Source organism: Cardiocondyla obscurior, linkage group LG01 (assembly GCF_019399895.1).
Source record: "Cardiocondyla obscurior isolate alpha-2009 linkage group LG01, Cobs3.1, whole genome shotgun sequence".
Lineage (NCBI taxonomy): Eukaryota > Metazoa > Arthropoda > Insecta > Hymenoptera > Formicidae > Cardiocondyla > Cardiocondyla obscurior.
This window is the reverse complement of record NC_091864.1, coordinates 95,122-122,178: the sequence shown is the minus strand read 5'-3', so window position 1 is coordinate 122,178 and position 27,057 is coordinate 95,122. Positions and strand designations below refer to the sequence as shown.

The 27,057-nt window shown below is 40.4% G+C and overlaps 5 protein-coding genes across 8 annotated transcripts; 2 read left to right on the top strand and 3 right to left on the bottom strand.

The window, feature by feature from the left end:
- Window positions 1-11,029: 11,029 nt before the first annotated feature.
- Ho (heme oxygenase) lies at window positions 11,030-12,677 on the top strand. The gene is made up of 3 exons (XM_070663629.1): window positions 11,030-11,325; window positions 11,694-11,892; window positions 12,057-12,677. The coding sequence occupies exons 1-3, from the start codon at window positions 11,226-11,228 to the stop codon at window positions 12,514-12,516; spliced, it is 759 nt and encodes a 252-aa protein (XP_070519730.1). The 5' UTR covers window positions 11,030-11,225; the 3' UTR covers window positions 12,517-12,677.
- Window positions 12,538-15,881, bottom strand: Dcp2 (decapping protein 2). The gene is made up of 7 exons (XM_070663474.1): window positions 15,800-15,881; window positions 15,623-15,722; window positions 15,363-15,504; window positions 14,560-15,207; window positions 14,315-14,477; window positions 13,941-14,208; window positions 12,538-13,758 (listed from the first exon to the last, which is right to left on the bottom strand). Exons 3-7 carry the CDS (start codon window positions 15,404-15,406, stop codon window positions 13,523-13,525), a joined length of 1,359 nt encoding a protein of 452 aa, XP_070519575.1. The 5' UTR covers window positions 15,407-15,504; window positions 15,623-15,722; window positions 15,800-15,881; the 3' UTR covers window positions 12,538-13,522.
- A 217-nt stretch (window positions 15,882-16,098) lies between these two features.
- On the bottom strand, window positions 16,099-17,398 carry Pmvk (Phosphomevalonate kinase). Its single transcript, XM_070663636.1, has 4 exons — window positions 17,132-17,398; window positions 16,697-16,902; window positions 16,439-16,588; window positions 16,099-16,305 (listed from the first exon to the last, which is right to left on the bottom strand). The coding sequence occupies exons 1-4, from the start codon at window positions 17,299-17,301 to the stop codon at window positions 16,181-16,183; spliced, it is 651 nt and encodes a 216-aa protein (XP_070519737.1). The 5' UTR covers window positions 17,302-17,398; the 3' UTR covers window positions 16,099-16,180.
- Window positions 17,399-17,568: 170 nt separating this feature from the next.
- On the top strand, window positions 17,569-20,680 carry Rnft2 (ring finger protein, transmembrane 2). Of its 3 annotated transcripts, XM_070663458.1 has the most exons (6): window positions 17,569-17,789; window positions 18,484-18,730; window positions 18,804-19,496; window positions 19,569-19,784; window positions 19,873-20,128; window positions 20,546-20,680. In XM_070663458.1, exons 2-5 carry the CDS (start codon window positions 18,491-18,493, stop codon window positions 20,104-20,106), a joined length of 1,383 nt encoding a protein of 460 aa, XP_070519559.1. In that variant the 5' UTR covers window positions 17,569-17,789; window positions 18,484-18,490; the 3' UTR covers window positions 20,107-20,128; window positions 20,546-20,680. The 3 variants fall into 3 exon arrangements, with proteins under 3 accessions (XP_070519559.1, XP_070519550.1, XP_070519568.1); XM_070663449.1 differs by lacking the exon at window positions 20,546-20,680 and having other exon boundaries at window positions 19,873-20,454; XM_070663467.1 differs by lacking the exons at window positions 17,569-17,789; window positions 20,546-20,680 and adding an exon at window positions 17,806-18,211 and having other exon boundaries at window positions 19,873-20,454.
- On the bottom strand, window positions 20,332-26,201 carry Grp170 (Grp170 co-chaperone). 2 transcript variants are annotated; one of them, XM_070663199.1, is made up of 9 exons: window positions 26,013-26,201; window positions 25,664-25,801; window positions 24,570-25,530; window positions 23,948-24,210; window positions 23,730-23,863; window positions 23,430-23,620; window positions 22,504-22,795; window positions 21,957-22,386; window positions 20,332-21,871 (listed from the first exon to the last, which is right to left on the bottom strand). In XM_070663199.1, exons 2-9 carry the CDS (start codon window positions 25,799-25,801, stop codon window positions 21,467-21,469), a joined length of 2,814 nt encoding a protein of 937 aa, XP_070519300.1. In that variant the 5' UTR covers window positions 26,013-26,201; the 3' UTR covers window positions 20,332-21,466. The 2 variants fall into 2 exon arrangements, with proteins under 2 accessions (XP_070519300.1, XP_070519290.1); XM_070663189.1 differs by having other exon boundaries at window positions 23,385-23,620; window positions 26,013-26,200.
- Window positions 26,202-27,057: the final 856 nt, after the last annotated feature.

The following is a 27,057-nucleotide window of genomic DNA, read 5'->3' as shown; positions in this document are numbered from 1 at the left end:
ACGGGCGAATTCCCCGCCGGGACATCGGCACCTAAAGCCCACCGTCTTCGCGCAGCACGGAAAGCGCGGAATAAGGAATAACTCGGCGCCGCTCGTTGCGCACCGAAATCTATCGCGATTGCGTGATCACAGGGCGGTCCAAGCGTTAATTGCACGCACCGAATCTCCCGCAATTTCCAGCCCGCCGGTGATGAGGGAGTCGCGTCACGTCAGGCGTTACGCGGGAGGGGAAAAAAAAGAAGAAAAAAAAAAAAAAAGGGAGTCAGCTTGATTCTTCGGCGAGAACGAGAGAAACGAATCGATTCGGGTGCAACGCTCCGACGTGCTCGATATCGCCGATTTATTTTCTTCGGCGTCATATTTCTTTCGCTGATTTCGCGCGATCGAACGGCCGTTGTCCCGCGATCTTCCGCGTGCTCGCGTGCACGATGGTTTCTGTCGCAATTCGGAACCGGGCCATATGAACGCGAGGGTTGCCTTAGAAACAGCGACGGCATCGCGCTTATCACGCACGACTTCTGGGCGAATTAATTTCGCGGATTAACGTGACAACTGCCCACATTTTCTCTCCCCGACGCGTTTAATAATTTTCGATGCGAGTGGAGCGAGATAGAAAGATCTTCGGGTGAATTATTGCTCCTCAAACGAGCTGCGCGTAATTAATCTCGATTTATTAATTGCGACACGATTGCGGCATAGAGAGATGACCGTCGTTGGGGCCAGAACGACTCAGTCATCGCACGAGAGTCGAATTAAGCGCGATAGGCCTTGCTGCGTCATGTGATATGGGGGTCCGCTTAGATATCAGGTGGACAGGTAAATTAGGGTCCTTTTCAATAATTAATCGCCGCGATTTCGTAGACACATCTGTGTACGCAAGTTCGTATTGTTCCGACGCGGGAAGTTTGCGACGAAACAATTGATGGGTTCCGACGTAATCGGACGCGCGAATCGCGTCTCGAGTTCCGCGTACAGGATTTCCTCGGGACCGCGCAGGGAAAGGCGCAATAATTAAAATCCCAATTAAAGGAGCCCGACGGTCGCCTGGCGAGGCGTAACGAAACACGAGCGCGGCTTCACCGTTCGACGGCTCGCCGTTTCAATGTAACACACGCTTTGCATTAAGAACGCGATGGAGGAGATATCTATATTTGCATGGCGAGGTCATTATCACGAATCGCTTCTCCGCTCGGCGTCCTGGAGTCACCGGGTGACGCGATACTTCCATTAGTCAATCGCAACTCGCTCTTCTTGTCTTCCGCTTTTTTTTTTTTTTTTTTTTTTGTTTCTTCCCCGCGTTTCCTCAACCTTCGCACTTAGCTTGCTCCACGGTGAAGTTCGCAGGTGCGCTTCGCGCGAGCGGATTATTCCTCGAACAATTCGTTTCGGGGCCGCAATAAAATGCGAGATGAACGCGGCGCACGAGACGGCGGGCGACGTTGAGAAAATTTTATCGACATCGCGGATCGCGTCGGGAGAAAAAAAATGTAGTATAATATTGATACCGAGATATTTCAAGAGCCGAGACACGTGAGTTCGAGAGTCCCCGTACGAGTATGCTCGGCAAAAGGTCGAAGGATATTTCGAGGAGGGCACCATTTAAATATACAATTGTTAAGCGATTGGCGAGCTGCCATTTAAGCGCTCCGCGCTTTCGCGTTGTTTTTCTTCTCCAGAATTCCGCCAGCTGTGTAACTGGCTTTATGAACTTTCCGCAGCCGCTCATTTAATATTCCCAGTTGGAAAAATAGACGTATCTTGATTAAAATGTATATGCGTGGGTTACGAAATTATCGTCTCGGTGCGTTTGGTGTTAAACGCAGGCCGTTCCATTCGAGTTCCATTTGTATTACCGAGAATTTGACGGCAATAAATTCGCGTGCGAAAACCCGCAGCGTATACGATCATACGCGCGCGTTTCGGATGTCGAGCTTGACACGTGGGTCGACTGCCGATGCGAGCGATTCGCAGTAAATAAAGTGAGAAATCGAACATTTTTCGCGCGTATAAAATATTCCAATAACGTTGACAAGGCTGGCAATAAAAATATCGCGTTAAATTACAGCGGCGGCAAAAATGCGCGAGAACGGAAAAGACGGCTTCGCGAGGGAGATAAAAAAAAAAGAAAAATTCGTCGAACAATTCATAACAGAAATTTACAGCGAAACGTCATCAAGTTTCTCGCGGATTATTATAAAATATATAAATAACTCTCCCGTTGCGTGAATAACGTCGCGAAATAAATCCCGAGCGGGCTTTTCGCGGACTCCGTAAATAATTTTCCCGTCTGTCATCGTGAGATTTTGGGGAAAGTAATCGCGAAACGATTGTCCATCGGGCCGGCGGAAATATCGCGGGCATAAGACAACTGTCAGAGGGAGGAAAAAGGATTTACCGAAGACGTAAGTAGAGACTGGGCGTTTACGAGGCGCCACGACGACGGCGTCTCATCGATCTGACCAGCCGAATACCGCAGCCACTTACGATATACCCCGACTGTGCCACCGTCACAAGGGATCTACATGTCCGTAGAAAGAAAGAGAGAGGCAGATAGTACCGCCAGTCATTACCGCGAAAGAAAGAAACGTCCTGTCGCACGCGAGAGCCGCGCGACATTTTTTATATCCGTGGGCTAGCTAATCCCTTTGAGTTTCCGACAAGGTCCATATGCCAATCGCTAAATGCCGAGGACGAGCGGATTTCGCGTTGTTCCACATATCGCTTTTGTGCCGATAACCATCGGAACGCCCGGGCAAACCTTTCAGCAGCTCTTTACTTTTGAAATCGAGATGCGAAACGCGATTACGCACGTCGCGTGATAAAACTATATTAGCGCGCGTATTTGCGAACGCGATGCCATTATTAAATTTGGCATTAAATTAATTAGCTTGTTAAATTTGTTGAAAAATTAACGCGCGGGACCTCGAGCGCTTCGACGTCCCGTCGCGTCGCGCTCGTCTTTTTTTAATTTTTTTTTTTTATTTCGACATTCATAAAGGGACGTCACTTTTAGCGACAACTGACAACGCGGTATCGATTAAACCGACATATCGATCGCGCCTGGCCGGCGAGCCGAAATGCATCGAGTGTCATGCAGCCGCAGTCGCGTGCCTCGTCGGGACATTCGATGAAAAATGGCAGAATTAGCCAGCGCTCGCGTGATTCGCATAGTATTGCGGGAAAAAAAATCCCGTCGCGATAAGAACGTATTGTAATGAGACTTAGCAATTGTAGCGCAAACGCCCCGGGACAAAATATATTTTTCGTAGACATATCCTGATCCAGTTGGCCGAAATAAATTCCGACGTGAGTCATAAAAACTGACTTACATAAGTTGCTAAAAATGGGACGTGCGAACCTATTATTTAATACTCTGTTATTTTAAAATTAAAGAAAACAATTTTTTTTTAATTTCTCTCTTTTTCTCAACGATGCACGATCATCAGAAATTATTAATCCGACGTCACCTTACGATAATAATAAAATAATAAACGCGAACGCGCGGATCATGCCTGTACGTGGTTTCTCAGCGAGCCGTATGATTTCTCACGTATGAGAACCGCAGTTCGGCTTAAGACGGTCGAAGGCAATCTACCTACGCTCGTTTACGCTCTCCTGTTAGATTGCTTTACTTGATGGAAACTTAGACACTCTATAATCTCCCGCCGAGCAAGAGCCAGAAGCGTTTTCCCTCGCGCGTTCCTATTGAGATTTAATTGCGAGATCCGCCGGCTTGCCCCCAATCGGTTTCGGCGTGTGCCAAGTGACACCCATCACCTCGTGCGGATCACTTATTTCAAATCTCCCTCTCTCTCCCACGTTCTTCAGGGTGCAGTGGTTCGCATACGGTGCGCCTACGTGTTTCGCGATTTTTTTTTTTTTTTTTTCATTGATCGACTCGCGATAACGACATTACGCGTCCGCTCTTATCACGACGATCTTGACGCGAGGCCTGTAATAAAGCTTATCTAATCACCGGATCGTCATTCCGAATCTTTAAAAATCTACGCCCGAGGCAGAACTTTGCAAAGGGCTTCACATGATAATTTATAATTACGCGATATAATTACGATCATTTTCACGCGCGATTCGCAATCACGGCGTCTAATAAGTGCGCCGCTCAGCCGGAAATTCGTGCGTTTTGTTTGCGACACGCGACGCGCGTTCTGCGTCTTGATTTTAATTTGCAAGAATCGCAGTACCGAAAGGAGCGACGATATTTAATGAAAAAGGCACGCGTGAGGTAGACGCGAATCGCGTGCGGATCCGGCCGTCGGCGTGAAACACCAGGTCGCTTGGGGGGGAACCACTGCTAACAAGCGGAATCTGGCAGACCCCAGCTCGTTCTTCTAATCGCCGGATCCCGAGCAAGCTGATATTGCTCAACAGGTTATTCCCTACGTGGCTTTCCCAGCGTGCCGTGTCGTTGACGTCACTTATCTAGTTCTTACGGTTCTCTGCGAGGGTTCTCAAACTGCGCTCCTTCTCGGACATCGTCTCAGACCGAGCAGAACGGTCTGGCCGCAGTGTCTATTTTTTTTTCTTTCCCCTCGAGTTTGGTCTCCGCCGCATCTCGTCCGCATCGTTTTCTCGCTCTCGCGCCGGTCTCTTTCGTCCCGCGAACGATCCTCCGAAGTGTTCGTCGATCGGTTAAAAAATGTCGCATGAGAAGTACTGCGACAACGAATCGCTTGCGTTTATGCTCGCCTAATAATACCTCGGCGTTGTCGAACATTGCGCACAACCCACGGTTTCATCCGCGCGCGCATATCACGTTGAAAACTTGCCGCCTCCGGCGTGTCTGGCCAAAATCATTCTGTACCCGTTACGACGAGCCGATCGAAGAGTCCGAACAGGCCGGAGAACTATTATCATATACAAATAAAACAGTGACTGCGTTAATTTAAAATTAAATTAAAGTATAATGAATATAAATTAATCTAAAATTAACAATTTTAAGAGTTAAAGAAATTTTTTCGCTCGTAAAAGAAAATTAATTTTAATTGACACATTTTAAGTCGATGTAGTTATCGTCGTGCTTATGTAGCATTCTCAGTCCGAGATTGATTTTTTTTTTTTTCTCTCTGGGTGGGAACGACAGCTCTGCTTCGTCGAGCAATTTGTTGCGTAAACCGTTAATCGGCCGGGAAAGAGTAATCCATCAACGAATCGCGCGCGTGAAAGGAAAAGAGATCCCACGAGGACATCTCGGTGCCTCGAGCTTGGTTGGCGGACTCGGCTAGAATTCAGGCGGGATTAACGGGATTTTCGCCAGGTTTTCTATCAGTGCACGTGGTGGTGCGCCGACGCGACGTGGGTAAACCGCGGTGCGTCGCGAATTTGCGATTTAACTCCTCGCTGGAGATGATGCCTTACTACGCGGTTCGCCAATTCGAAGGCCTGACGGTGTTTCCGAGTACCCCCCCTCGTATGCATACGTACGAGCGACCAGCGTGACGTCGGCAGAACCCCGTTGCGAGATGACGGTCCGTCGCGCAATTAAGAAATTAAATGCGCTAAAATAAGATAGAAAACGGGAGAAATCTTTGGCCGCAGAAAGTAGAGATCTTGCATTTCCGGTGCATTTTTTTTTTATTATTACCCGCATCGCGAAAGAAGAATTTTTTGCTGCAGCGAAGCCCCCCCTTCGCCGATTAAGTTCTATCCCTCGTTATCAGTGATAGCAAGTGCAAACATTGGCTGTAAAAATTGTGCGAAAATTTTAGCGATAGAGAGAGAGAGAGAGAAAAGGAAGACGTATTTTATGCGCGCTCGACAGATGCTGCTTCCGCCTCCGGTCCCCACGAGACGAAATCCCCGGAAACGTTATCGATTGAAGAATACCTCGACCGTGGACGATGCGCCGCGAGCGAATGCACCGCGGTAAGAAGCCGCGGTAACGCAAATTCGCGAATCACTTTCTCGCCAGAGATGCTTCTCTGCTATGCGGTTCGCCAATTCGAAGGCCTGACGGTATTCCCGTGTCCTTTCTTCGCACATCGCGCGCGCTAGTGTCCGAATCGCGAAGACGACCACCGCGACCGGAAGCGTTGCGTGCGAAAAAGCGAGAATTGCACGTGTCCCAAAGGACTTCCCCTCCGTCTCGTCGTTGCATCTACAGTCGACGTAGGAATAGAACGGTTTGCACTGTCCAGATGACCCTTCGCGATCAAATTAATTCCGCGTAAAAATTTTTTCGTTAATTAGAGGTTCCCGACGAATAACAGAAATATTAAAATATAAAAAATTTGAGAGAAAGAGAAAAGCAGGGACAAACGGTTAGAGTGGTTCTGCGGAAACGCTATTGAGCGAACGAGGATCACGTAACGTGGACCATCCGCGAGGACCGACCCGCGTCTTATTAGCAGCGTCCGTCGCTAATGGTGACGTCAGATGTGTGTGATGCAGCGCATCAGTTGAGAACGTGGTGTCACGCGACGCGCACGGTAAGTTCGTTCATCAGGAAAGCAGATCCGCGTGTAGGGCTCGGGTTGCTTTATCTCGCGCTCCCTCCTTCTCTCCCGCCCGACGTTAAGTAACCGCAATGGCGTAATAATGGCGTATTCTCACTCGGTGTCGCTTAAAAAAATTAATAAGAAATCCGCGCGACGACGACGGTGCGAATGAGATGAACGAAAAGTACTCGTCTGTAGGGCACAATAATTTAGAAAAGAAATTTCTAAGTACTCGCGACATTTCTCTAGATAGTCTAGACGATATTAATACTTTGAATCCTGCATCCTCTTCTCGCATCCTCTGATTCTCGTTACGCAACGCGAACACAAATATGCTTGCGCGGCAGTTGTAATAGTTTTGTCAACAACGACGATGCATATTCTATAATATGATGCAGTTTGCGTCCCCGCAAGACATGCGATGTTCTATTTAACGTGTCCTTTCATCGTTATTATTTTATATCAACGTTCGGTTCTTCGCGCCATAACGAAACGCTACTCATTTTTAAGAGAGCAAATCGGTCTTATATGCGACGCGAAAAATTTTATCCCGTCGTTGCGTCGTTCATCCGTATGCTTTTTGGAACATGACGATCTCCGGATTGTAACGATAAGGGTCCGCTTTTGTTAACGTCGATCTCTTGACCCTGCTTTCGCAACACAGCGACTTCTCCGCGAATCTGATCTCCTAGTGACGTCGGCTGGGTAACTTCAGTCAAGTGTGACCATCTTGGGTAACGCCTGGACCATTGAAAAACCGAGAATATCATCTCGCGATTTGTTGCGCGAGTCCCAGAGCGGCTCGTGTTTTGCAGAACAAAGCGACAAAGTTACGCGACGTCGAACGCAACGACTGCAATTTACAAATGCACCCCGCCGAGCTACCTAACGCAGATAATTGCAATCGGATATTTATCTTATACTCGCGTGGCAGAGCAGCATCTCTGAGCGCCGCGATACCCCTTTTTTGTTAACGAAAATTTATTAATTATATAAAATATATAAAAATATATAAAATGCAGTAAGATTTTCCGACGTAGCAACAAACAGCAGACTGATTATAATTTTTGTATGTTACGCAATATTTATTAAATATATGTTGCGCATATTATATTTTATATATTTCTATATAGCGGATATAATAGAGAAATATTATATGTCTCAATTTAATCCAACGTTTATCGCAGTTATAAAATAAAGTTTTTCAGCCCTGTCGTATTACACTCGTATATCGCGTGCGATATAACATCTATTAACGTATCTATTATTATAATTACGCGGCTGATCGAGACTTTGTAACCTTGCTAGTTGTTTTTTACATTACGTCTCTTTGAATATTTCGTTAAATCTACCAAAATTACAAGTTTTTCCCTGAAAAATTTTATATATCGAAGCAGGAGAACAGAACCTTACTAAAGTCGCGTGACATCGATCCAAATAATTTCGCGGCTGCGACCTTCCCGATAAAAAAAAAAAAGGAGGAGAGTTTTAATAATAAGGAAAACGTTTAAACTAGTATTTAATTGTAAGTCGTTTAAACAAAAAAAAAAAAAAAAAAAAATAGATCAAGGCATTAAATTTGTTCTGCCAATTTCAATTAGCGCCGAATTAATACACCGCGCCGAATTAAAGCGATTCGCATTCGCACGTTCGCATTCGCACGATGAATGCAGCATCCGGTTAGAATAATTGAAATGCGCGATTGTCATCGCAAATAACACTTCGGTTAAATGGTCTTTGCACCTCGGCAACTCCCCGCGCGAAACTTGCGAGATGCGTAGCAGATTCCTTTCTCTCTCTATCTCTCTTTCTCTCTCTTTCTTCTTCCTCTTCTCTCTCTCTTTCTCTTTTTCTCTCTCCCGGAGACCGGATTTCCTCGGGCCGGGTCCCGAGCCTTGCTTCGCGGCGACCGTAATAAGAGTAACGCGGTGTTAATAACGGGCTCGGTAAAAAGCCGATTGACAATCAAGTGACAATACATTTCGCCGGTGATCAGGCCGGCATACCGGCGACGGAGCTGCACCGGCCGTCGCGTAACCGCTGAGGGATTCGCAGTAGTCGGCACAACTTCAGAGCTGCGAAGCATCAGGCTAGCATAGAATTAAACACGCCACCTTATCGCGGCCGACCGATGACTCCCACTTGCAGGAGAAGGAAGGTGTACATACCCACTCCCATCGCGTAATGTAACTTATCGCGGCGTCACAAGCGCAACAAGAGCCCGGCGGTGCCGGGAGCCTCGAAGAGCCTCACGAAGGGACTTTCCGGGAAAAGTAATTATAACAATAAATCAAAAGCAGGGCGATGATAAAGCTGGATATCCAGCCGGAGAGATAACGAAAGCGTTAGCAATCTTAATTTCTTAATTACTATGTATAACCGCTCGCTGAGGGTTTCGCGAAGGTAAATCTCGATCCCTTTTGACATTCCCGCCGAAAGAAAGAACTCACGATATTGTGCGTGTGAAATTTCTCTTGATTCTCGACAACTCTGATTTAAATTTCTACATCTCGGCGCGAGCCGAGATTTCTACGTCGTGGCACGAGCAGTTTCGATTTTGTCAAGGCTCGCCTCCGCTCGATGAATAATACATTCGTATATCTCGGCGACGATCCCGAAAGGGCGTCACGTAGGAGTGTCCAGGATGGTCGGCGCCGAGAAGTGCGGCCGGGCCGCAGCGGATCTCCCGCGCATCTCGCACTCGAGGAGTACGCGAGGCCGCGGTCTGGGTGGAGTTTCCCACGGCGTTGTACCGCCTTTGATAAATACTCAGAAGCAGGGTAGTAGCAGCGAAACCGAGGGAACGAGAGAGGGTGAATCGTCATTAGAAAATAGGGAATCGCGCGGCGATGGACTCGATACAATTAGCCCCGTCAACGATAATCCAAACCCCATTAAAGTTTCTGAAATCTTACCTGAACTCTCGAATCCACTCGAGGCGCATTACGAGTTTCAACCTCTATTAAATCTAACTTGGACTGAATCTAATCATAAGCCGCGCTAAACTGAGGAAATGCATTTCAGTTCGAATACTCGGATCAACTCGGCGCGTACCACGACGTGCGTTGTAATCGGACTTAACAATCTCCCGTGTACAAACCATTATTAATTACCGACGAGGAAAGAAAAATTCGCCGCTTCATGCATGATTTCTAAAGACAAGACCGGCTTCTTACGAGCAACGGAGCGACGTCTAGCTAAACTTGAAATATGATTACACAAAAAATCGCAATAGCAAGATACGAGTATAATCAACTCGTCTCTGAATTAAATTAAATAAAAATACCAAGTGCCTAATACAGATTTATATATGTATATCGTATATTAATAAAATTATTAATAACATTCGTAACTATAACGTTCGAGATCCGCGAGGCTTTTTAATATCTTTAATATCGCGAAAGAGAGAGAGAGTACGGCCAGTCGAAGCCGCCACTGGGCGCAGACGGTGAGGAGAAAGGGAGGCGCCCGCTTGCTCTCCGCCGAGGAGTCCATCGAGCCCGTGTGTCTCGGTACGATCCCACTCGAGTATGTTCCCCTGTGAACGCAAGACTCGAGTGTGACCCGGCCTGGGGACATGGGCACGTCCTCGGCGAAGGTCAACGGACTCCTCCGTCGTCCGCTCGCCGGACCGTGCGTGGGCGTGCGCACGTGCGTGCGTACGAGCGTGCGCGGCATCCTCGTCGCTCTCGCGAAGCGGTCGGTATCGATACGAGTTACCCACGTCACCGCAGGGTGAGCCTTGGGGGAGGCTTCCTACGACCGGCTAACGGATCATATTCGCCTGCTACGTTGCGCGACAGCTCGACATCTTGCGGTCTGCCCGGATTCCTTGCCGCGAGAGAGCACCCGGCGCGGCGACCCGTCGGATCGCCGCTCCGCGTAATTTCGCGCGCGGAATACAAAGCGGAGAGCGAAACGTTGCGACTTTCCGACGGATGCTGCTCGGCTCCTGTCAATTCGGCACCGACGAAGGAAGGAGTGCGTCTCGCTGTTCCGCCCGCGATCCGCTTCCTTCCGCGCGATCTCAGTCGTCTCGAAAAAGATTTGCTCAAGTTCGAAGCGCGGGACAGTAAAAGAAAAAAAATGAAAAGTAGAAGACATTAAGATTGGAAAGGGGAGGGGAAGATTGCAAGCACCTGTGTGCTTCGATATTAAAATTTACCAACTCGTTCATTTTTAACATTTATTTTTAGACATATACATATATGTATATCGCCCGTGGGCAAATATTATCTCTAGATATATTAGATCTCGCATCGCTTCAAGCTATACACATTTTTCATTACCAAACGCAATATTTAAAATATCTCAATATGATTGTTATAACCTATTATACTGTATGGTTTCTTTATGTTTGCAATTTTTGATGTTAAAAAAAAAAGAAAAAAAAAAAAAAAAAAAAAAAAAAAAAAAGGGAGCGCAGACTTAAGTAACACGATAGCGATACATAGTGCCAAAGAGCAATGTCGTTAATTATAAGTTCGCCTCGAACAAGGCTGAGCCTTTGCGCCGACGGACGAAATCGACATCTCGCGGCGGAGGCGTGCACGTAGCACGTCACAGTGCGCAGAGGCGAACCTGGGGGATGGTGGCCGACGTTGCGGGCGCAGTTTTCGACGACGGTAATTTTCACGTGACAGCCCGTGGAAGTGCGCGGGAACTCGGCGGTATGACGGTGTGAGAATTTTCACGGCACGCGTTTTACGACTCGTCGACGTAGGGAACGACCCACCTCCACGCGACTTGGTTATCGCACATCCCGCCGAAATGCCTAGTAAGAAGGACAACTTTTGCAAGAAAATGGCAAGGGCCACCCGGGGAATACACGCGATCAGCGATGCCCTGGTGAACGCCAAACTGGCATTCGGTAAGGATCGCGAAGACGCGAAAAGTCTTGCTTGATTTCCTAAACGCGAACTGCGCATTGCAACGTGGAGCGTGGATAAGAGATCTTTTTCGTGAGATAAAAGGTTGATAAACATCACTTTGTTCCTCCGCGTTTTCTATATATAGCGTCCATTGTTTTGCGCCTCCAGCTGACATAGTGAATTTTTTTTTAAGTTTTTTTATCACCTGTGTTTGATACATTGACACCGAGTACCAAATCCTATCGCTTGGTATCAGATGTTTTAAATCTAGTTAAGTGACATATAGGATTTCGACACATCTTGTAATAGTCTAGTTGATTGCTACTATAATGCCCAGCTTTATACAGTCTGGTATATGTACAAATAGGGTTTTTCAATGATTCCGTGTGGGCTGATGGGCTTCTAGTGTTCTACGAGGTCTTTCGCTACCTCGAAGGGGCGATGATTAGATTAAGGAGTACCAAAATTGGATTGCTTCCGCTCAGGGAGCTTCAGCGCACCAAGGCTTTTGAGCGTGATCTCGATTACTACTTGGGGAAAGAATGGAGGAAAAACTACAGTCCTAGGTACATTGCGTGCAGTAAGATAAGCATAAAACAGTATTGTAAAAATAAAATCGCTTAATTATCCGCTTACAATGTCATACAGATCAGTCTTACGACGACAGTAGCTTGGTAATTATTACCAAAAAAAAAATCCTTAAACCTTACATGTACCTTACAAATTTTAGGGATAGCGTTGCCAAGTATCTGATGCGCTTGAGGGAAGTGGAAGACACAGATCCCACTCTACTAATGGCGTACATCTATCATCTTTATATGGGTCTCCTCAGCGGTGGTATTATTTTACGTAAAAAACGGCAAATTGTACAAAAAATCTCGCTCTTTAAACCGCAACCGGCGGTCGACGGTGGTAATGTTATAGATTTCGGGCAGAAAAATATATTTCAGCTCAAGCACGAGCTGCGCGAGTCGATGAACAGAATCGCGGAGACGTTGGACGAGGACACGAAAAATAAACTAATCGAAGAAAGTAAAATAGTCTTTGAATTGAATAATGAAATTATCAGAAGCGTGCAGACGGGCACTCACATTTTCGAAAAGATAGTCTATTTTATGGGCCCAGTTTTACTGGTACTCTTGGTCCTGATAATCGTCCTCAATATCCTCTACAAATATATTATACGTTAATAAACATTAATTTAATTAACGCTAATTTAACGTCAATTTACTTAAAAAGATACAATAGACTTTCGTTCGGCCGAAAGGTGCTGATATCAAAATGTATAATATCGTGTTACTTATGCGCTGTAATCTTGCCTTTCTATCGTTATAAATATGGTTTATCACTATATCATTAAGGGTGTCCTGATTCATACAGTTATTCATCACGCCGAAAGTATATAATTACCAAGATTGGTAAAAGCGACCAATTTTTCCTATTACGTTTTGAATTAAACAAAGACTTTAGAATATTTTTAAGAACTTGCTTACAATTTATCTACAGCTTCCACGCAAAAAGAACATCTTTGTACCATTCTCTAAAAACTCTTCCGCTTTGTATCAGTTTTTTTTTATTCCATAACAGCAAATTCAAAGTTAATTAAATTTGCATGAAATTTTATCATCATATAAAAATAGATATGGCTTCTAAGTTTAGGCCGCGCAGATTCTTTATTTGTTTCGTTAATATTTCGTGAATATTTCAATTTACTTCGCCAGAAAAAAATACTACATTAAGTTAATTCTCTCTGACGAAATATATTGAAATATTCATGGAACGTCGAAATCGAGTAAAAACTATGCAGTCTAAATTTGAAAACCAATTCAAATTTGTGTGCAGAAACTTAAAATCAGAATTTGACACTCAATCATTTGGTGCCTAAAAGCATCAAGCCATACGAGATTGTATCAAAGAGCATATATACTTATATATACAACAATGAAGATGCATATACTTTGAGAGCATTAAACTAAGACTCGAGTTTATCGACGTTATCTAATACCGATTTGCTATCAATATTAGGTAATATGTCCGATAATGCACGAATAGACCCGTAGTCACACGTGTTAAACGCGTATAATTGTTGACCAGCAAAGATAAAAGATAGTTTAAGATACGATAGACTTTCAAATTTAAATCGATACCTCTACTATCCCTATTTTGGTAATCAATTCTTCTGGATAATATACGTAACTACTTTAGAACTTTTAATATCGCTTGAAAATCGAATCTGAAATTGTCCCAAGTCCTTGAGCGAAATTCGAAAGAATTATTCTGTTTGTTCGCGTAATTCGTTACGTGCGGTGAACTATCCAGGCTCGGAAAGGGCGACGGTGAGATAGTTTTAAAATCTTGTTGCAACTTGCGCGCGGCTTCCCCGAACAGCAGCGACTTGATGTTACCTTCCGGTAGACTTTTCTTGCGAAAATCTAAGAGAGAAAAATCAATCCCGATATAGTATCGGATTATTATTTTCAGTCACGTATATATTACAAATTTATATAATACAAACGTTATTTATATAATTTAGATATCTCGCAAAATATATTATTTGTGATAAGCGGGATCTTAGGTAGAAATAAGATTTAGATAATAAGTGAAAATTAAATACCTTTTGCTTCGTTTTCCAATGGCTGCGCTTTATAAGTATAGTCGTTACATTTGATTGACTGAATCGCTGGATCAATTAGAAATGCACATGGCTGAACAGGGCTGCCTGTTAATTGTTTAACCGTAGGTGATCGATCCTCTTCCTGATCTCCAAATAGATTTCGTTTAAATGCTGTTTTCGATGCATCTTTCTTATCTCCTGCACCACGTCGACTGCGACCTGGAGAAGTACTTGTTTGACGACTGACTTTAAAGTCAGGAACTTCGTTCTGCAAATGGAACGCATGACAATGTATATGAAAGTTTAGATTATATATTATATAGTATATATAACGTGAACATAAAAAAAAAAAAAATATAATATGTGATGCACACTTGTGGCGGGCAGGTAGAAAAGTGGTGGAAAAGCGACTGTTGTTGCCGTTTGTTTTTCGAAACCGATTCGACGTCTCCCAATGATTTATGCCTCTGTCTTCGTACAGCTGCAATGGCATTTTTCTCACGTTGTTGTTTCTCTTGTATCCACCGTTTTATCCGCCTGAACAAAAGAGCGACGCAACACATGTAACACAATTTTTTCATTAAATATATGGATTTTGTAGAAAATATAACGTAATTACTTGACGAACGGTACCACCATAAAAAATGCATTTGGCCCAACGCCGATTTTCACCTTAGGAGTTATATCTTTTTTTGTGTTAGGTAAATCCGTTACTGCAAACCATTCGACGTTCTTTATTTCCTTTCGCGTTTGCGGCTGAAACTTGGTGTCTTTCTGCACACCCGAGATAATGTATAGTCTCACGGTTTGATCGTTTATTACCGACTCGATGTACTCGTTTTTATCTATCAAGCTAGATATATCGAAACCGGTCTCTTCTAACACTTCTCGAATAGCACAATGATGCGGCTCCTCGTCTTCGTTGACCTTTCCCTTGGGAAAGCCCCAACTATTTCTCGCCCAGTAACTTTGCACAAGGAGCACCCTGGTCATATCTTCGTTCAATACGATTGCCCCAAACGTTGGCACGTTCTGTTTATATTCTCTCCATTGCTCGAGCACGGTATCAACGTACTGTACATGCGGTTTTAGGAAGGGTATATGCTGAAATATATGAGTGGCAAACTCCTTCATGCCACACGATTTCAGCTTAGGATTCTCCTCCGTGCAGTAGAAATCGAGGTAAAACCAGTGCGCCAATTCAATTTGAAAGCAAATTCGCACCAGATCTTTCCTCTCCTCCTCGGGCACGTTGATAATGAACCGACTGCAAAAGAATAAACGAAAAAAGCAATACAGATGTATCGTGAAAAAGTCACAAAAGTAATTGAGACGCGAGATATAAATTTAATTATTTGATTTATTATAAATTTAATTATTCTTATTTTCGACGATTATATATTAGCTTGATTAGAAACCAACCTGCTAAGATCGTCAAGAATGCCAGACGGAATTTTGTGCTCCATTATTCCATTCGATCGTTTTTAGCTGCTGCTATTAATAATTGCTTATCAACAGTAATTATACAAACACGTCGTATAAAAATTGACTCTCAAAGCCTCAGCTTAAAAAATCAGAAAAATCAAAATCAATTAAATTAATCACGGTGCAGACTTACATATGATACACATGATCACGGTAAACGATAATTAAATTAGGTAATTAATCAAATAATTACTCACTTGTCTTCAAAGGTCGCGGTACATTTGCGACTAAGTCTCGTTTAGGTTAAAATTACTTCAGATCGGGCGACGCAATTTGAACCCTCGAACCAAAAACATTCTGCAAATTCAATGAACATGATTAATAAAATATTCACAACCTTAGCAACTTTAGAAATATCGTGCTGTAGGTCTAACCTATTAGCACCAACACACGCGGGAGCCATGTTACTTTTCACTATAGCATAACAAAAGCCACCATGTGTTCTTTATTTAGCTTTCTTTTTTTTTTTTTTTTTCTGTTTCAACTTTGTACCGTCTAAAAATATCTCTCTGAAACATTCGCGATTGTCACAGTTCGAGAAGCATGATAAATAAAAATTATTTTTTAAATTAATTTATACTTTTTGTCTTAACAAATTCTTTTTGCATAAAGATTATAATGCATAATATAATGGTTTTTTTTAAAACCATTTTTTTTATTGCTAAAGTACGCATTCGGTTAATAATGTCTTTATTAAGAAAATATAAAAAGCGCGATACATTTGTCAAGTATTTGACAGTATAAAACAATTTTTGCTAGCTGACGAAGCTCAGTAGCTTTAACACTGTAGTTTCCAAGTCACTGTCGTCATTATTTTCTAATATGAGGTCCCAGTTGTTCACATCATCTAAATCACATTCGGTTTCTGAATCATCTATGCCTGTAGCAAAATTGAAACTTGCAATCAGTACACTCTTGAAAGTTTCAAACCCATCAGAAGAATTCTCTTAGAGTTGGCTTTGTTAAAATTATAAAAAAAATTATAAATAAATTATAAATTGTAGTATTATTACCTGGTGTATATACCCAGCCGCGTTTCCGTCTGACTTCTTCGGAACAAATTATATGTACAGTCTTACAGGCGTTCCTAAAATTCTCTGTGAACCACTTTATATCAGTTTTTCGTCTAACGTCGCTTATTATCCATATCGTTTTATCCCAAGCTAAAATAATTAGTAAAAAATAATTAGTAAAAAAATATTTATAAAATTAAGATCGATACTATTAGATACTTTTATAGTTTGTAGTATTTAATAAAGAGTTTAATGCACCGTTATACATGTCAACAGCAGCGCGACAAAAGTAGCTGTAGTCCTTTCTCCTCATGTTCTCACTCCACTTGACCATTTCAAGCCGGTATTTTTCCTTGTACTCCCCATCTCCTAGTAACTGATTGATGTCCAGACCCAGAGACTTCGCCCAGTGAGTTTTTATGGGTCCTGACAGGCGTACAATCGCACTCCTTTGTGAACCAATCCTGAAAATTACATAAATAATTATTAATTTAAGAAAAAATTAAGATAATAATATAAATTAATTTTTTAAAAAATCTACACTATATTTAAGTAATAATTTATCAATTATTGAGCGCCGGCAATGTTTTTGATAAACTTTATGTCACTTTTTTATGGTAATTTCATGTCAGATTTTTGCTGAGTAATGTCGATCTGCATTATTTTATTTGTGAACAGTAAGATATGGGTTACCTATTGTATAAGATATCGGTGATGTAATCCTTCCCAGATTTCCTCTTGCCACTAAATAAGAAAATTCTTTCCGGTTTCGTGAATTCGTTCGCGATTCGAGTAGCGTCCGGCGTCTCCAGCACCCGTTCTGTGGCCATATTAGAATGTTGGAGTACAGCTGTTCTACGCATACAATTGCTGTAAGCGCATAGATACGATCATGCTATATTATGTGTTGTCTATATTATGAGCGAATGTAACAGCCTGGCGCGCGCGCTCCGTAATTTCAAGACCCGTGTCGACATCTGACAAATCAATTTCGACACTTCTCGACATTTGCAACGGACGAGTAGATAATACATAATTCTACGATTTCTTCTGCTCGTCTGTGTCGGAGCACCTAAAAAATACGTGGGAAATTAGCGCGTATCGTATCCGACGAGGATCCCGTTCACCTCTTGGCTCGGCTGTCGTTCCAAGAAGGTGTGACTCACGCGGAAGTGAGAGGGGAATGATATCGCGGGACGTGCGAACGGTTTTTAATACGCGTGCTCGAGCCAAGTCCAATCGGCGTCGTACAAATAATCGCGTGGAGAATGGCGTGACGCGACTTGCACAAGTAAAATTGTTATGACAAACGGAGGAATCGTCAAAAGTGGCCGCTCGCGAAAGAGAAACGGTACGATCTCGTGCATTTTTATTATTGAGACTCAAAATCTCGCCAAGTCGCCGTCGCCGCTAGTAAACGCCATATCTGCTTTTCAGTGTACTATATATCTTTCAAACATACGCTGGAAAGAATAGATAAGAAATGTCGACATGATATTTACATCTATGTGAAACTCGTATAAATAATTATATGAATTTTTAGCTCGCTATGCCAAACGGAACTTTATCTCCGGTTTTCCGCGCTCATTGAAGTCATATATCTTTACTAATTATGTTATACATATATGTACATATTTATATATATATATATATATATATATATATATATATATATATGTATATGTATGTATACATATTGCGCGTATCATTTTGTCACGTGTTCCTATATGCGTCGAATATTTGTCGGAACGACAAATTTCTTAACCTTCTCTAGTACGTCATTTTTTAATAATTTATTGATTATTTTATAATATTAAATAATTATTTTTACTTTTTGAATCGATCTTAAACGAATTAATTAATATCGCGTATGTTACTTAGGTCACTTACATGTACATTTTTATAAGTTACTATGATTTACATACATTATGTAATATTCTATATTGCTCTCTTTGACATAAAAAGAATCTGACATAGATTACATATTATATGAAATTATGCAACAAGGAGATTTGATCTCCATAAATAGATAAAAATAATTTTAGATAAAACATGGCTGAGAATAGACCTGTAGGAGAAGCAAATGGACATTGTGACACAAGAATGACACACATATTGACATCAAATGAAAATCAGCAAGAATTGTCAAGTAGTACCAGATACACATTAGCAAGTATAAATCCTGGAACAGCATTTAACTTTGGTATCAGAACAGCAGAGCGGTCAAGATTATTTGCTGGTAACATCTCTTCTACTATTGAAGGAATTCGTCCTCTTATACAGCAGGCAGCGGTTTGTATTAAAGGCTACATTGTTAATATGGAAGATTTCATATTTTAGCTAATTTCTCTTTTTATTGTAACAGCCTAATATATCGTTTTCATCACTCTTGGCAATTCATGGACTTAGAAATCAGATCCATTCAGTTGCACTACCAAGTGATAGCTATGTGATCAATCTAGAAGAGCCCGCGGCAAACGGCACGAGTTCTCACGACGAACCCGTACGTCATCATCACCATCATCACCACCACCATCATGTAACGTCGATGCCAAATAATTTTTCAACTAACGCACACGAGGTTGCAAACGAAGTTGAAAACCACAATAATAATAATGCCTCCGAAAATGCTGCCAATGGCAACGTCCAGATAAATCCAGAAGCTCGGGCAATGTTGAAACAACTTCAACAATACATTCCCTTTGTAATTATTCTTCTCGCCAAGTGTCTTTACGATCACAGAGCTGGAATATTAACGTTTATCGTATTGCTGGTTACGTTTATTCACGCCAATAATGATCTCAAACGCGAGATCGCCAAACAACACAATCGGAGTTGGTCTTTACTCATGCTGATTCTATGCTACATTACAGCATGTATTGTGTTCGTTGTTTATACGTTTAATCTTTATACTCTGGCTCCCTATGCCGAACCGCTCACAATCTGGGACTTGCTTTGCTATGTCACAATAATGGATTTCTTTCTTAAACTCATTACCATCGTCTGTAAAGTTCTTTTGACTTGTCTACCAGTACGATTATTGGCATTCCAAAATCGAGTAAGTACTTTTTTTTTATTCGTTATTTATATTTATCGAAGATTAATCAGATAAAAAATAATGAATTTTTAGGGAAAATTTTATCTTATGATGGAAGCAATGTCGCAACTTTATCGATGCGTCGCACCAGTGCAACCATGGCTATATTATTTGCTTGAAACGTATCAAGGCCCAGAAAAAATCGTGGGAATTTTTTTCTCGGTAATATATACAATGAGTAAAGGTAGCGATCTACTTTCGCGTCTCAAATTATTTCGCACCGCTGCATGGAAGTTGTTTCAAAATGTGGTAGGTATAATCCTCTTATTAAGATTATATTTTTGAAATTATTAATTACATTGTGTATTTTTTTTTTTTTTTTTTTTTTTTTTAATAGAGCCTCGGAGTAGCTCCGTCAAAAGAACAATTAATTGCATCCGGCGGTATATGTGCCATTTGCCATGAAGAATATACCACACCGGTTAAACTTCACTGCAAACATATTTTCTGTGAAACTTGCGTTTCGACATGGCTCGACAGAGAACGATCGTGTCCTCTGTGCCGTGCGTCCATCACAGATGATCCAATTTATCGAGATGGTCATACAACGCACTTTATTCAATTATATTAATTCCGTTATCATCTTTATAAAGGTAACCTTTTGTACAGTTTTTTTATTGCTTAGATAAAAATGTAAGAATTTTTAATGGGAATTTGTTAATGGCAAACATTTTTTATTATTTATTATAATCGAATAATAAACAACAATCCTTAAATTTCTATATCTTTTACGTTATTTTAAACAGAACTTAAATTATAAATAATAGGCAATCTTTTAATAAAATCAAATGTAAAATCAAGCGTAAAGAATTGTATATATTTGAATATGTAAAATATATTGTATATAAATAATCGTATTTAGGAATTTTATAGCATTAAATTGAAGGATTTATAATAATAAAAAATTGAAAACTGCAAATCTTACACGGTACTTTAGTACCTTTTGTTTCTTTAAATATAATTTTAAAATGCATTCAGATATCAATTATAATTTTTTTTTTTTTTTTAAGTTATTATTCTAGCTACACCAAATGAGCCAAACGAAACAACGTGCAATCAGCTGTGCTGCAACAAACAATCTTCCTCACACTGATTCACATTGTGCAAATTGTTATATATATTTACAAAATAATATTTTATATATTTTAATTTTTTTTTTTAATATATAAAATATCTAAAATTGTCGCATGTTTTTTATATTATTACTATATATAAAAATAACAAAAGGTGGAAAGAATTATATGAACTTTTTTTATATATATAAAAAAAAACAATACAAATCAATGTAATGCATGTAGAATAATGTGATAAATTCATTCGAAGTCTACTAGAGTACATTCGTAAAAATGTAGGATTGTTGCTATACGAAAAGATCCACTCCCTAAAAGATATGCAAGAAGTATTTTACAAATCAAGATTATTTCATATTCTTATCATTCGTGATTCTTACAAGCAATAGTATGATTTATATTGAAATCTATGTACATACCGAAATAATACATAATTAAAAGATACACTACGCCAGAAATATTATATATAAAATCACAAATTTTTGTTACAAAAACTCGAGATAAATCTTACGGAACTGGCCTACTTCATACATGTTATTAAATAAATCAATCATCAGGATCCCGCTATTGCTTGGCACTTGTGTAACATAATTATCGTGATATCTTCTATAAGGATTTTCACTTTTACGATAACTTTCTTGTAATGAATAGAAGGTGTGAAATCATATCCATACATAATTACATATTAATTAAATCGAACAATTCGTATCTCTAAAATAACTTATTCAACAATAACGCTTAAAAAAAGTTCCCATTTTTATTTTAAATGCATATGACGAAATTAATTTGCAGAAAAATTGCCTAAATCGACGTGTATTGTCGATCGATAACAGAGAATCACACTTTTAAATAAATTATCTCTTATAGTTCTACATGCTTTTCTTCCTGAGCGTCTTCCCTAGGTAATTGTGATTCTTTGCTTTCCGATAAAAGTACTGGTTTTTCTGTCGTACCAGTCTTTTCCGGGTTTTCTTGTTGCTCTTCCGTTTCCATATTTTCGGACAATTCTTCCGGAAATTTGTCTTTTTCAGTATCGGAATCGGCTGCGGATTCTTCGTTGCTCTTTGCAGTATCCTCGGATTTATTATCCGTCGTTTGATTCCCCGCAGCCTCCTGTTTCGGTTTCCATATCTTTACTTTATTCAAAAGATATTTAATTTCTCTGTCAAGTAATTCCATTTTATTCACAATTTGGCGGACTTTGTATTTTACTGGTACGTTTAGCGACGCACCTTTAAAATGTTTCGAAACCATATCATAATAATCCTGAAAAAAAATTGTTACTTTATTCATTATATTAATAAACATAACTACAACAGTAAAGATTATCAATTTAAAATTAAACTGTTACCTGTGTTTCGTTAATCACTTTTTCTAAGGTTTCAATTTCAATAGGCGTGATAACTTCACTCGTTAGACTTAAGTTACGCATATTTTCTAAGAACAATTTACTTCCATTGAGTAGCGAAGTCATTCCGTTCAAGACTTCCGGGCGATCTCGGTACTCGAAAACTCTCTCGTAGACGTCATCAGTTAATTTTTGCAATTCGATTAACTTTTCCTCGTATACCTCTGCAGTTGCGGTAAATCCATCCTCGTATAACCATTCGGAAATTTCAGCGCATGCTTTTCGAATATCTTCGATTTCCTTGTCGGTAGCAGCGTTCGAGAACTCCTCAGAATCGAATTTTTGCTGCGCATCGATCACATACGATTCAAGATTATTTAATGCAGTCTCTCGGCGTGCTTTTTCCGAATCGTGCAAGTCTAAACGATTTATCCTAAAAACATAAAAAATAAAATTTTATCGAAACAATTAAAATTATAATTATTACAACACCAATTATATGTATTTGTTTGCCCAGAGAAAATATTTTAAAAAATGTATTTTTGCTTACTTTTCTCGAGATTCCGCAAGTTTTTCACCAGACAGAGCTTGCGATCCTAATTTGACTTCTTCTGAATTGATAGGTTCCTTAATTTGAACAATCGTAGCTTTCTTTTCTTTGTCCACTTTCTCTGTTTTATTTACAGTCTTATCTTCGTTCACTTTTGTCTCGCTTTTTTTCTTCTCTTCTGTCTTTTTTTCATCTGTTTCTTTAGTTGATTCCTCTGATTCTTCATGCACTGGTTTTACATCCTCTTTTTGCGGTTCTTCTACCTTACTCGCAGTTTCTTTTTCTAAAGAACCTAAACAATTAATACTTTAATATTTCTCTTTATATTTGAAGAGTTATAATCAACACTTCAAATTTTATGTCGTTGACAACACAGATTGCATAAACTTAAAACTCAAGTTTTATTCCACATAATGTTTAATTAAATGACTATAAAGAAAAAACAGGATAACATTATTTGATTAATGTATAAATTTTAAAAGCTCGTATTAACAGTATACATATACTGCAAGACATCAATTATTATTAATCCTGCTTTTTCTCTAAGCTATAAATGTGCATATTTGTTGATAAAAATATTGCAAAAAATGATTTTGAAACGTAACATGGAAGAATTTTTGATACAAAATATGTATTAAAACAGTTCTTCAATATACAGAGTATCTTAGATCGATGTATGAAGATTTCGGGGATAAGTAGAAGTATCGGGACAAGTAACTTCTACCTATCCCCAAGATCTCCATACGTCGATTTAGGATATTCTGTATACAAACGAGATATAAAGTACAATATAATAGTACAAATATCGAAGTTGAGATTTGTACACACACACAAAAAAAAAAATTAAAAGTATCATTTTTTGCACTGCCTTCAGCACAAACCTGCAAAAAATTTACTAATAGTTGAGCCAAGTATTGAGAAAGTACCCTCTTCTTCGTCAACAGTACTCGATTTTTCGGAAACTAACTCTACAGTTAATAAGTTCAGCACGCCACTATCGTCTATATCAAAATGCACTTTGATTCCTTTACTCTCAGCTCCTTCGTTTGCATGTTTTTCTAAAGCTTTGGCTACGCCATTCAACGACACAGTAGATATATTTAAGTTACCAATATAACTGTAAAAAATTAAATTTCTGTAGTTTTAAGGACATAAAAATTTTCATCTAAAGTAACATGTTAATATCTTTCTAATATTACAGACATGTAACAGCTACAGATACTCACGTCACTTCTTTAGCAGGTAAATGATCCAACTCGGCGTAATTAACGCGAAAATCAAAATCATTCGTGTGCTTATTAAATGTAATAATTTTTTTTTGTGGAAAATGATTCATTTTGCCGAATAACATCTTTTTTACCTAGACAAAAATATTGAGAAAAAATATATATTTCTGTAATATAAAGAATACTAAAAAATTAAATATTGCACAACAATTTTTTACCTGTTTAATTTTATTATCAACAATTCTATCAAAAGTAATTTGAATCGGGAATAATAAAGCGTCTTTCGTGACAAACTTCTTTACTTTAAAACCTTGACCAAGATCGGCTGCCTTATAGGCAGCCCCTAAAGCAGCCGCCTCATCTGTATTAACATTTTTTGATAATTCTGTCTTTACATATTTAGACAGAGTGTCTTGTACCTTTGGCATGCGAGTACCTGCTCCTACCAGTACAACATGTGATATGATATCCATTGTCAAACCTGAAATAATTTAACAATATGCATATGTTTAATATTTATTAATACACTTACAAAAATCATAATCATATATTTCAATGCTCGGAATAAAATGTACATTTCGACCCGATTCTAAATACTCCTCCGTTCCCTCCACTATAGCTCGAAAGCTATCGGCCGAGTTGCCGATCGCGCGTGTGACGCTATGTCTCACTACATTTGTCACGTACAAATGCTCTCGAGATATAGCGTCACACGCGCGATAGACAACTCGGCCGATAGTCTTCTAGCTGTAGTGGGGGAAACGAAGAAGTAGTATTTAAAATCGGGCCGAAATGTGCATTTTATTCCGAGCATCAATATATTTGTAAGCAGATAATTACCTGAAGTTTCCAATGCAATTTTCACTGGATTTGCTACACGTTCGAATAAATCGTCGCATATCTCTTCCAGCTTTTCTCTCGTGACTTGCAATTTAAAATCAATATCGTCTATCAAACTTTCTATTTGGGCATAGTGGTCCGCGTTGGCACTAAGTACAGTTTTAACACGCCCAGCTTCTTTGAAGAGTTTCGCCATTGCTCTCGGGCTCTTAAACACAGAGTTTGGTGTTTTTTTAAGAGCATCAAACTCTTGTGCCAAGTAATGTTGCAATCTGATTTGCATTTCTAATCCGCCGAGCGTGCGATCGTATCCCACACCCAAGACGGTAACGTACGGGTTGGTCTCGAGAAAACCTTTGTCTTTCGTTTTTACGTTTTGATAACTGACGATCGATGCGGTGGTACTGCTAGCTCCCATATCGTAAAACATAATGTAATGCGCCGAATCGTTTATCGCTATTCTACCAAATACGCCGTAGTTTAGAGCAACCGCCATATAATCGTTAATGAGCTGTAATACTTTCAGCCCGGAGAGTTCGGCCGCTTGAATTAGGGCTCTTCTCTCAGCCTGATTAAAAAATCCCGGCACTGTAATGACAGCCTCGTTAATTTTTTGATGGGCGGAGGCTTCTGCGATTTCTTTGCCCTTGTGCAATATTTGCGCAAGCAATTCCTCCGGAGTGTACGTTACGTTTTCATTTAATCTAAATGCTATGGTCTTTCTCTCATCATCGGCAACAATGTCGTAATAAGGAAATCTCTTTCGATAAAGTTGTACTAGTGGATTGTCTATAGGCTTTCCTAGAAGGTCTAAAATATAAAAGAAGGTATTCTGAGGAAATCTCACGCCAATCACTTGGGCATCCTCGCCGAACGATCTTTCCCCATCCCTAAATGCAATCACGACTGGCGTTTTCCTCTTTGATTCCTTATTTAAAGCTATTTCCATAGGAACACCAGGCTAAAAAATAAACGAGCATTTCAAAAGGTAAAATACATTTTTAAATGTAAAGTTACATCAAAGAATAAAGCAGTAGTATAAAATTAGATAAGCCCACTAGATAGAGATAGTTGGTCATTAAATAGCCACATACCGAGACGATAGCAACCTTCATCCATTCACTACCCAGATCTACGCTCATAACTGCAATTTCCTCGCTAGTGCCAATGAAAGTGGCGATGATAAGTAAGGCTAGCGACGCCATCGACATGTTTCTTTGCGATAGTCCCATCTGGAAACAGAGGCGCACGTGAAATAGACACAACGGCAGGGGAATTTTCCGAGCGAGGAAGCATTAACGTGCATCCTAGCTTAAATGCGCGAAATTTCACGTCCTGTCGTAATCATTAGCTGTCAAAAAACTTGGTTATGAATACCGGCGACGCGAGGGAACGATCGGGTCGGAAGAAATATTTTAGCGAGCCGAATTAAAGGCCGCTTACCTTCGTGTTCAAGTCTACCGATGACGTAATCGGGAAGGACGACTCTCAGCTGCACACCATTCAGAACTCACGTTCGCCGCGCATCACAGCCCTTTTCGGCGTCAACAGATATCTGTGCCGTTAAAGCGTGACATTCACCACTGTCGCCGTGGCGTGCGACCGTTCACCACGAAATTCCGTGCCGCCGAACACCATGTGTTGGTGTGGCACTTCGCGATTGGCGTCGGCACGTTGCGAACGGTAGCCATCCATTCGTCCGCGCTGGCTAATCTTACCCAATCGTGGCGCTTACTTTATGCTAATGACAGACTTGGGCCGGTATTCATAGTCGAGTTTAAAGGGAAGCTAAACCTTCCCGTTTTACCACGCAATCTTAATCTAACAGACTATTTTTCTAAACGGCTGAACGGAATGGAAAATCTTTTTCCAGGATTAAAGTACGCACGCTTATGAATCCCGGAAAGGTCAGATTGATATAAAAAATGCGACAAAAATTATTTTATATACTTCCCTAGCGTTTTCGGAGCCTTTGCTTGCGGCGATAAATCTCGGAAAATTGTCGGGAACGGGATACGCTTTGATAAGGTATAGCCCGCAAAGGCAGTGAAAAACACCTTTATATATATATATATATATATATATATATATATATATATATATATATATATATATATATATATATATATATATAATATATGGCAGTTTATTCGTAATATAAATTACAAAACATAATATAAGTTGCAATCATTACAAAATTTTTTTATTTTACTGTCAAGTTTAAGCATTATTCGCAATTGATCTCTTCGACGAGATGAAAGCATTGAGATTACAGTGGGCTACCGCGACGAGTACGATTGTACGACAGGGATTATAGCCGCGAAAAGAGAGAGTCAAGAATATATGTTTGCTCTTTTCTTATAACTCGCCGATGTTGCCGAGAAGCGGATCTGCGATAACTGCCGGTGACGTCGCGAAAGAGTAGGACAGACAAGGTATAGCTCTGGCCTTTTTCTTTATCCGACGGCAGACGAAGCGCTGGCTTCAC

What these genes read in the sequence shown, in the direction of transcription:
- Ho (XM_070663629.1), top strand. Translation starts at nt 11,226, where the DNA reads ATGCCTAGTAAGAAGGACAACTTTTGCAAGAAAATGGCAAGGGCCACC. An exon ending in GAACGCCAAACTGGCATTCG is followed by an intron (nt 11,326 to 11,693) that starts GTAAGGATCGCG and finishes ATGTACAAATAG; the next exon opens with GGTTTTTCAATGATTCCGTG. An exon ending in AGGAAAAACTACAGTCCTAG is followed by an intron (nt 11,893 to 12,056) that starts GTACATTGCGTG and finishes TACAAATTTTAG; the next exon opens with GGATAGCGTTGCCAAGTATC.
- Dcp2 (XM_070663474.1), bottom strand. Translation starts at nt 15,406, where the DNA reads ATGGAGCACAAAATTCCGTCTGGCATTCTTGACGATCTTAGCAG. An exon ending in ATTCTTGACGATCTTAGCAG is followed by an intron (nt 15,208 to 15,362) that starts GTTGGTTTCTAA and finishes ATTCTTTTGCAG; the next exon opens with TCGGTTCATTATCAACGTGC. An exon ending in TTTCTACCTGCCCGCCACAA is followed by an intron (nt 14,209 to 14,314) that starts GTGTGCATCACA and finishes TTCCATTTGCAG; the next exon opens with AACGAAGTTCCTGACTTTAA.
- Pmvk (XM_070663636.1), bottom strand. Translation starts at nt 17,301, where the DNA reads ATGCGTAGAACAGCTGTACTCCAACATTCTAATATGGCCACAGAACGG. An exon ending in ACCGATATCTTATACAATAG is followed by an intron (nt 16,903 to 17,131) that starts GTAACCCATATC and finishes TGTAATTTTCAG; the next exon opens with GATTGGTTCACAAAGGAGTG. An exon ending in TGCTGTTGACATGTATAACG is followed by an intron (nt 16,589 to 16,696) that starts GTGCATTAAACT and finishes TAATTATTTTAG; the next exon opens with CTTGGGATAAAACGATATGG.
- Rnft2 (XM_070663458.1), top strand. Translation starts at nt 18,491, where the DNA reads ATGGCTGAGAATAGACCTGTAGGAGAAGCAAATGGACATTGTGACACA. An exon ending in CTCTTATACAGCAGGCAGCG is followed by an intron (nt 18,731 to 18,803) that starts GTTTGTATTAAA and finishes TTATTGTAACAG; the next exon opens with CCTAATATATCGTTTTCATC. An exon ending in GGAAGTTGTTTCAAAATGTG is followed by an intron (nt 19,785 to 19,872) that starts GTAGGTATAATC and finishes TTTTTTTAATAG; the next exon opens with AGCCTCGGAGTAGCTCCGTC.
- Grp170 (XM_070663189.1), bottom strand. Translation starts at nt 25,801, where the DNA reads ATGGGACTATCGCAAAGAAACATGTCGATGGCGTCGCTAGCCTTACTT. An exon ending in TTACCTGCTAAAGAAGTGAC is followed by an intron (nt 23,621 to 23,729) that starts GTGAGTATCTGT and finishes AATTTTTTACAG; the next exon opens with TTATATTGGTAACTTAAATA. An exon ending in CTTGCGGAATCTCGAGAAAA is followed by an intron (nt 22,387 to 22,503) that starts GTAAGCAAAAAT and finishes TTATGTTTTTAG; the next exon opens with GATAAATCGTTTAGACTTGC.